Genomic DNA, 8842 nt, shown 5'->3' with positions numbered 1-8842 from the left:
ACACAGGTGCATTTACATGCAAATGTGAGCACACACACGCAAACACGCGTGCAAACATTTGCACACATGCAAATCCATGCACGCAAAAGCTTGCACACACATGCAAACCCATGCACACACGCGTGCACTTGCACACGCATGCGCAGACACCTCCCCCACGTGTGCACACGCACGCAGATACGTGCAAATACTCACACACGTGTGCAAACACGCGTGCAAACGTGCACACCCCCGTGCACGCCCCCGCCCCCATGCACTCCCCCCTGGTGCACTTCCTTCCCTTGGCCGCCAGGGGGCGCCAAGAACGCCCCGCCCCTTTCCCATGGCCACGCCCCCCGCCTTGACCCCACCCCATATTGGCCTCGCCCCCTCTTGGCCACGCCCCCCCGGGTGCACGCAGTCACCTCCTCCTCCCGGCCCGCAGGGGGCGCTGTGGCGCCGTGCCTGGAATGGGAGGCGCTCTAGGTGGCGGCACCGCCTCCCTCTCTATGGTGCTTCCGGGCCGCGCTTCCGGTCGCGCCTGCGCAGTCGGCGCCCCCGCGACCTGCCCGCCGCCGGTGCGCCAGGTGAGGGGCCCGGGGGGGAGGAACGGGGGGGGGCACCGGGAGGGGGAGGGGGGGGGGGAGAGGGGCGGGGGGGGGCCCGCACGGGGCTGGGGGGGCTCCCGGAGAGGTTTGGGGGGAGTTTGGGGGCGAGCCCCTGCGGTTTGGGGTCACCTCTCCCTCACGCTGCGTTTTGGGGTGAAAACCGGCAATTTAGGGTCAGCTCCCCCTCACACTGCGTTTTGGGTTGAAAACCGGCCATTTAGGGTCAGCTCGCCTTCAAACTGCGTTTTGGGGTGCCCCCCCTTCGCTATAGGGTGACCTCCAGCTCACACCGCATTTTGGGGTGAATCTCTGCATTTTAGGGTATTGTTCCCCTCCCGCTACGTTTTGGGGCGAATTCATGCGTTTTGGGGTTTCCTCCCCCTCCCCCTGCATTTTGAGGCGACCTCCACCAAATGTATTTTGGGGTGACCCCCCCCTTGCTTTGCGTTTTGGGGTGGCCTCAAACTGCATTTGGGGTGAGCCTCTGAGTTTTGGGGTGCCCCCCCTTCACACACAATTTTGGGGTGACCCCCCCACTACATTTTGGGGTGACCCCCCTTTTACACAGCATTTTGGGGCCCCCATTATCACTACATTTTGGGTTGGCCCCCCCTTGAAGCTGCATTTTGGGGTGCCCCCCCCACACTACATTTTGGGTTGACCCCCCCCTTCACACAACATTTTGGGGTGCCCCCCCTTCACGCTGCATTTAGGGTGACCCCCATACTCACTACAGTTTGGGGTGCCCCCCCATTCCCTCTGCATTTTGCCCCCCCCCCTTTGGGGTTTCACCCCTCCTACCCCATTCTGCCCCCCCCAAATCCCTTTCCAGGCCCAGATCGTGCCCCCCCCGCCCTCCCTGTGCCCCCCCCGTGCCCCCTTTGTCCCCCCCCAACCCCCCCAGTGCCAGCCACGTGTCCCACCCCCCCTCTGTGCCCCCCCCTTGTCCCCTTTGTCCCCCCCCCAGGACCCCCCCGTGCTCCGGAGGCCGCTCCCCCCCCGCCCCCGCCATGCTCTGCACCAAGGTGGTCGTCGCGCCCGCGCTGGTGAGTGGGGTCGTTGGGGGGGGGGGGGACACATTGGGGGGGGGGGGCTTTTTTTGGGGGCAGGGGGCCATTTAGGGACACTTTTTGCCTTTTTAGGGCCACCCCGAAGTCAACAGGAGGCGCTCAGCTTGGGGGGGGGGGGCTAAAGGTGGTGGTGTGCCCCCGACCCCAAGCAGGTTTTGGGGTGGGGGACACGGGGGGGGGGACACACACCCCTGGGGGGGGCTCTGTGTGTGTCCCCCCCCCCCAAAATGTGGCCGTGCCTTGCAGGTGAGGAGGGTCCCGCGGGTGCTGTGCCAGCCCCTCTCCGTCCCCCTGAGCACCCCCGAGCAGGTAACGGGGTGGGGGGGGGGACACAATGGGGTGGGGGGGGCTCCGTGGTGACCCCAAAAACGGGCACGTGGAGGGATTTGGCCCCAAAAACGGCCCCAAAAATGGGTGCGAGGAGCTGGGGGGGGGGAAACTGAGGCACGAGGGGGTGATGCCGCCCACCGGCTGTGTCCCCATGACCCCGTGTCCCCCCCCCTGTGTCCCTATGTCCCCGTGTCCCCCCCCCCCCGCCAGGCGCAGCCGGGCGCTTGTAGGGCTGTCGCCACCAGCGCCGCCCGTCGCGACATCGACACCGCCGCCAAATTCATCGGGGCCGGCGCCGCCACCGTGGGGGTGGCCGGTTCCGGGGCCGGCATCGGCACCGTCTTCGGCAGCCTCATCATCGGTTACGCCAGGTCAGGAAGGGGACATTTTTGGGGACGTTTTGGGGTTTTTATGGGGTCGGGGGGTGCTGAGCGTGGCCCCCCCCCCCCTTGTCCCCACAGGAACCCGTCGCTGAAGCAGCAGCTCTTCTCCTACGCCATCCTGGGCTTCGCCCTCTCTGAGGCCATGGGGCTCTTCTGCCTCATGGTGGCCTTCCTCATCCTCTTCGCCATGTGACGGGGACACCGGAGGGGACACCGGGGACGATGGCTGCCGGGGGAGGATTTGGGGGGGGTCAGGGGGCGCCCTGCCCCCCCCCTATACACACACACCCCCCGGGAATAAAGACGGTTTGGATAACGGGGCCGGTGTCCGCGTGCCTCCTCGGCGGCCCCGCGCGTTGTCACCTCCCCGGGGTGGCACCGGGGGGGGGGGACGTCGCCCACCCCCCCCCCCCGGGGACGTCGCGGCCCCGCTGCCACCTCCCTGGGGACACCTCGGGGGGGGGGGGGGGGACAAGGGGGGGGGACACCCGCATGGGGATGGGGATGGGGTCGTGACCCTGGGGGTGCCCCACGGGTGCTGGCACCCATTGTGTGGGGCTGGGGGCTCTGTGGGGATGTCCCTCATGTCGCGATAGCCCCCATGTCGCGATATCCCATGTCGCAAGGGTCTCCGTGGCATGATCTTCTCAATGTCATGACGTCCCCTCAGTGTTGTGACGGCCTCTGTGTTGTGATGGCCTCCGTGTCATGATGGTCTCCGTGTCACGATGGTCTCCATGTCATGACATCCCTCGTGTCATGATGTCCCTCATGTCACGACAGCCTCCGTGCTGTGATGGTCTCCATGTCACCATGTCCCCTGTGTCACGATAACCCCTGTTTTGCAATGGCCTCTGTGTCACGATGGCCTCCATGTCACGATGTCCCTTATATCCCAACGCCCTCCATGTCACAACATCCCTCATGTCACAACAGCCTCCAGATGGCCTCTCTGTCATGATAGCCTCCACGTCGCGATGGTCTCCATGTCGTGACAGCCTCCGTGCTGCGATGCCCCATGTCACAACAGCCTCCACGTCGCGACATCCCCTATATCACACCGCTCTCCCTGTCGCGACATCCCCATTGCCGCCTCCCCTGAGGAGAAAAAAGGGGCGTGGCCTCACGCCCCGCCCACTCCCCCATAGCCCCGCCCCCTTATCGGCGGCGGCGGCGGCTCCTCGCGGCGAGATCTCGCGAGACTTCGCTGCGGGGCGGGGGGGAGGAGGAGGAGGAGGAGGGAGGGGAGGGGGCGGAGGAGGAGGGGAGGGGCCGGGGGGGGGGCCCAAGCGCGTCCGCAGCCAGCGCAAGGCCCCGGAGGCGGCGAGCGGCGGCGCGGCCCTCCCGGAGGTAACCGGAGGGGCACCGAGCCCGGCGGGGGCGGCCCCGGGAGCGGCGGGAGGGGCGAGGGGGGGGGAACCGGGAAAGGCGGAGAACGGAGGGGGGGAGGGGGGACCCCCGCCCCCCCCCCAACTCTCCCCGAGTTCTCCTCAGGCAGCCGCTCCCCCTCCTCCCCCTCCCCCCTCCGTCGTTCGCCTTCGTCCCGCCTCTCCGCTGAGTGGCGGGGCCCGCCGGCCAATCGGTTCGCCGCTCGGCTCGGAGCGGCGGGCGGCTCGGCCAATAGGAAGCTGGGGAAGGGGGGGAGAGGGCGGGGAATGGGGGGTGGTGCCGCCCCTCTTAGGGGGCGGGGCCGTGGGGAGGGGAGGGGCTGCGAGGGGCCCGGGCGGTGCCTGAGGGGGGGAGGCCCCATGGGGGGGGGGGATTTGGGGTACGGAGGGGGCCTTGGGGGGGCGTCCTGGGAATTTGGGGGACGAGGGGGTGGGATGGGGGAAAATGAGGGGTAAAGGGGGGGGTTTAGGGGTGTGGGGGGGCTTTAGGGGGAGTATGGGGGCTTTAGGGGCCTGGGGGGGGGGATTTAGGGGCCTGGGGGGGGGATTTAGGGGTATGGGGAGGCAGTGGGGGGGCTGTCAGGAGGAGGCCCCAGGGGGCGTCCCAAGAATTTGGGGCCTTGGGGGGGGTCTGATATGGGGAAACTGAGCCCTAGGGGGGTATTTAGGGGGTTTTGGGGGGGGTTATGAGGTACGGGGGGGATTTGGGGGGGGCTGTGAGGAGGAGGAGGAGGCTTTGGGGGGAGTCCTGGGAAAATTCAGGGGGCTTTTTGGGGCTGGGCTGGGGAAACAGGGAGCTAAAGGGGGTGTTTAGGGGGTGGGGGAGGTTGGGGGTGCTGGGGGGCTTTGGGGGGGGGGTAGGGCCTTGTGGGGTGTCCTGGGAATAGGGGGGGGGCTTCAGGGTTTGGGGGGGCTTCAGGTTTTGGGGGGGGTCCTCAGAGGTTGCTAAAGGGTGGGAGGTGAGGGGTTGGGGTGTTAAGGAGGGGGGGGGTCTCTGTGTGTGGATCTGGGGGGGCTTTGAGGGGAGGGGGTCTGGCAGGTAGGGCCCTGGAGACGTTTTGGGGGGGGTTTAAGGGAAAATGTGGGGTTGGGAGGCTCCTTGGAGAGTTTGGGGGGGGCCTTTGGGTGTGGGGACCCTCAGGTTCTGGGACGTGGGGACCCCAAGGGTCAGCGGAGTCATGGGAGGGGTCCTGTGGGGACCCCCCCTGGTGCTGGGGGACCCCTGCCCTGCACCCCCATCCCGAGTGGGGGGGGCCTGAGCTCAACTTGGGGCTCCCTGGGGGGCGCTGGGCTGGGTCTGGGGGTGTCCAAAAGCCGTGGGGGTGACCTGGGGGGCGTTGGGGTACGGCTGCGGGGTGCTGGGGACCCTCAGCCCACCCTACACCCTCCTGCGGGGGGGCTCAGGGAGCCCCAGGGCGCGGAGGAAGATGCACGAGCAGCAGAAAGGAGAAAGCCCAGGCCTGGCGCGGTGCTGGGGGGGGGGGCTCCCCGGGGGGGGTGCTTTTTGGGGAGCTCCGAGTTTGGGGAGGGTGTGGACGGGGCGAGACTTCACCCAGCGGCTCCCTCCTGGCTTTGCGAGCGCGGCTCCGACCTGTTTCATGAGCCCAAAACCGTCCGTGTGGCTTCTCCCCAAGCTTCAACAGGGAAAATAATAATAATTAAAAAAATAATAATAATAAAAAAAAAGATCTCAGCTCGTCCGGATGCGGGGTGAAACATTTTGGGGCACCGAAACCTCGCTCTGCGCAGCTCCTCCCGCCCGGCCCGGCCCTCGCCGTTATCTTTTCCCGGGGAACTTCTCGCTCCTTTCCCTGCTCAGGCCCCTTCGAGGGACGTTTTCGGCGCGGGAGCCCTGGCGGGGCAGCGGTGCCCGGTTTCTTTTGCCCCCCCCGCCACGGTAGGGAGGTCGTGCGGCGGCGAGGAGCCGAGGGGATCGTCTGGTTTTTTGGCGATCCGCTTGCAAAATAGTTTGGCTCCGGGATGCGGTCGGTCCCGGAGGGGAATCCGGCGGCGGCTCCGAAGCGCGGGCTTTGCCCGAGGTTTTTTTGGATTGGTTTTTTTTTTTTTTTTTTGGGGGGGGGAAGGAATAACCCCGCGTGGGAGGTGGGTTGGAGCAGGCGGGTTTTGGGGAGGCGAGGAGGGTTCAAAACAGCCCCGCTCCTCGTTCCTTGAAGGTGTTTATCTTCCGTCACCCGAGCGGGGCAATTAGCGGTGCCAACCTTAATTGCTTTGCGGGCTCGTTTGCCTTCGGAGCTGCAAACAAACCAACCGAAAAGCGGCGGAGGCGCGAGGTTGGCGGCGACTTTTGACTCCTGCTCCTAGCCCCGAGCTGGAAATTGGGGAGAAAGAGGCTGTTTTGGGACCCGACGGACCTCGCCTCCTTGAGAACTTTTATAACGCCGCCGTGAATTTCCTTAATTGGGTGCCAGTCCTTGGGTTATGCCTAATTGCGGCACGCTAAACGCTTCCTCTGCCTCTTGGCGCTTGCCTGTCAACTACCCGCAAAAAAAAAAAAATGATCCCGTCCACCTTACTTAGCGCTCGGCCCGACTCCACGCCCAGTTATTTTAATCTTTCCGCGTAAATCAATCCCTCCAGCTGCTGAACTCTTGTTTTCCTGAATGCCTTCCAATTTGCCAATATCCTGCTACCGAAGAGCTCGGCGCTTCGTACCGGGGGCTCGGGGCGCTGCCTCTCCTCGGAGGATGCAGAAGGAGAAGTTTTCCGCCAACTTTGGGATCAAGTTAAACCTTCCGCTTGCTTTTTGGCCTTCCCTCTGACTTCGCTTTCCCCTGCCGAAGGGTATTTCTGACATCTTCGCTGCTTCTCGCTCGCGTTTTTACCTCCTCGAGGTCCCTTCTTGTCCGGTCTTCTCCAGTCTTTCACGCCGTACGCGTGTAGTGCTGTGATTTTTTTATCCCTGCGTGATTTATGGAGCTGTCAGGTGAAAGCAAACTTCGTGCTGAGCCCCGCCGGGTCTCACTTTTGGTCGCTCAGCCCGTCGTGGTGCGTCGCAGGCGCCGTTGCCATCCTTAAGCAGGGGCAGTTCGTGGTCCAGGCGAGCTGGGAAGCGCGTGGCACAAATCCTGCAGCGGCGGTGATCCCACAGACGTGTGGTGTAGGAGCTGGCAAAAATAAAAGGACTTCAGGAATCTTAACTTCTCGGTAACATCTTCGTTCGCACCGCTTCCAAAACCCCTGGGACCCGGCTGGCGGAGGAGAGCAGTCTCAGGACAGCTGGAAAAGGGGTTGTGGATGTGGCGTGGGGCAGGCAGGAGGTTTCCTTGGCCTGTTTTTGGAAGATGGGGAGCCCCGAGAGCAGCTGGACGCTGTGGGGATGGAAGCGAGTCCCTCTTCCAGCCTCCTTGAGCCGGCAACATCCACCAGCACCACGCCACGAGGTGCCTGGGAGCAGCAGGAGCTCTTCCAGGGCGTGCAGCAGCGGTCGGGCCAGCTGGGACCATCCTAGCCCAGCGCCTTTTGCTGCCTCTTCGTGGTGAAAACGCTTTTGAAAGGGCTGAAGTGAAACGTGCTGGGCTCCTGGCAGCCCCCGTGGGGGTTTCTGCAGCGGGTGTTAGCCCAGAGGATCTCTGGGTTGGATTTTGGGTTTGGATTCGTTTGCTGCTGCGTCACGTGGGATGCTTTATTGCGTTCTGCTTGGTTTTATTTATCCTCCTGACTGTCTTGGGCCTCTTCTCATTTATTTTTTTGGTTGACGTTCTAGCACCTAGAAATGAGGCCAGATTTTCTGCTCCTCCTCCAAATGTTCGGCACCCGAACACCGCTCGCGCTTCGCGAGGGCTTTCCAGCATGGGTAGAAAATGCTTTTTGTAACAAACCTTCAGGATTAGGGACCTGTTGCTTCCTGTAACTTTTCTTTTTCTTTTTTTTTTCCCCACCCTGTGTTAAAATAATCCCGTTTCTTGTTTTTTTGGCTTCAAGGAACTCGTAACACAATGGGCGAACGCTGAGGAGCGGAGGCTGAGCAGAGAGACGTGAACGGGGACGGGGTTCCCCTGGGGAGCCAGCAAGCGGCAGCTCTTTGTTGGAGGTGTGTAGGAAGCTGCACGCAGGGAAGGAAACAAAAAACACGTTTGTAGCCTCTCTTCCTCTCGAGCGCAACGCTCGTCACAATGCTCACGCCTCGCACCGGGAGATTTCTCACATCTCTTTGACAAATCCCCCCGTCGTGTCCCGTCGGAAGCCTGCAGCGAGTCACCGTCCCTTCATCCCGCTCCTCTGCTTCTCTTCGTGGCTTTGCCCAGCCCTAAAAGGCTCGGGTTTACCCCTGCACGGCCCCAGGAGCCGCGGGGGCTGGAGGTGATGATGCTGCATGGGTCTGAGCATGCTGCAGGACGGGGTCGTGGTGTCCTGACTGTGTCTCCAGGTGCTGTGTCCCCACAGAGCGGTGTCCCCAAGCTCTGCCGTTCCTCTGGTCCCTGTTCTCCCTCTTTGGGGCTGATTCTTGCCGTGCGTTTTGCTGCGGTTGGTTTAGGACTCTGGTGTAACTGGGTCTCTGAAGTTCAGCCTCATCCTCCGAGAGGTTCCTTGCTCGCTTTGCACCTCCTTGGCACAAAAGAAACCCTGGCAGGTTTCTTCTAACACAGAAACCCACCAGGCCACAGCCCTTTTGTAGCACGTGCTGCTTTTTAAGGCATGCTGAAGTTCAACATTTTATCAAAACGTGATGAATTCAGTGCCTCGAACAGCTCCAAGGCGGCGTGGTTTCACCAGGGCTGTGCTGGGTTTTGACGCAGGCTAAACACGTAGTGGGACGAGCTTTTGGGGTGGCTCCTCTTCCCTCTGAGCCCTCTGCACGCTTGGCCGGGGTGGTGGTGGTGATTTTCCTGCCCCCTCTTTCCTCTTCTGTCCCCAAACGCGAGCAGGGGATGAGCATGGGGATTTCTCTGCACCCACCGCAGGGATTTCCCTGTGCACATTCTGCGGGGCTGGCATCTGAGCTCTCTTTGTGATGCGACCGAGCAAACCCTAAAGGAGAAGCTGTGTGAAGGCGTTTTTCCCCCTTTCTCCCAAAAAAGGGACTCTCCAGCTCCTTTGGTACAAAATGCTCTCGTTTTAGTTCA

At 63.1% G+C, this 8842-nt stretch overlaps 2 protein-coding genes across 4 annotated transcripts in view; both read left to right on the top strand.

The window, feature by feature from the left end:
* The first annotated feature begins 514 nt into the window (after nt 1–514).
* Nucleotides 515–2690, top strand: ATP5MC2 (ATP synthase membrane subunit c locus 2). Its single transcript, XM_084500036.1, has 5 exons — nt 515–566; nt 1555–1633; nt 1904–1966; nt 2198–2358; nt 2449–2690. Exons 2-5 carry the CDS (start codon nt 1598–1600, stop codon nt 2561–2563), a joined length of 375 nt encoding a protein of 124 aa, XP_084356162.1. The 5' UTR covers nt 515–566; nt 1555–1597; the 3' UTR covers nt 2564–2690.
* A 957-nt stretch (nt 2691–3647) lies between these two features.
* Nucleotides 3648–8842, top strand: part of LOC311424681 (cyclic AMP-dependent transcription factor ATF-7) — a 66257-nt gene continuing 61062 nt past the window's right edge. For 2 of the 3 annotated variants that reach the window (XM_084500007.1, XM_084500004.1), the window contains exon 1: nt 3648–3720. The gene's annotated coding sequence lies outside the window, so the exon portion shown is untranslated. Of the gene's footprint in view, nt 3721–7700; nt 7810–8842 lie in introns of those variants that run through there. The other variant, XM_084500005.1, reaches the window with a different exon arrangement.

The sequence above is a fragment of the Aythya ferina genome, assembly GCF_964211825.1.
Source record: "Aythya ferina genome assembly, chromosome: 28".
Lineage (NCBI taxonomy): Eukaryota > Metazoa > Chordata > Aves > Anseriformes > Anatidae > Aythya > Aythya ferina.
The sequence above is the reverse complement of the archived record's forward strand: the minus strand, read 5'-3'. Positions and strand labels throughout refer to the sequence as shown.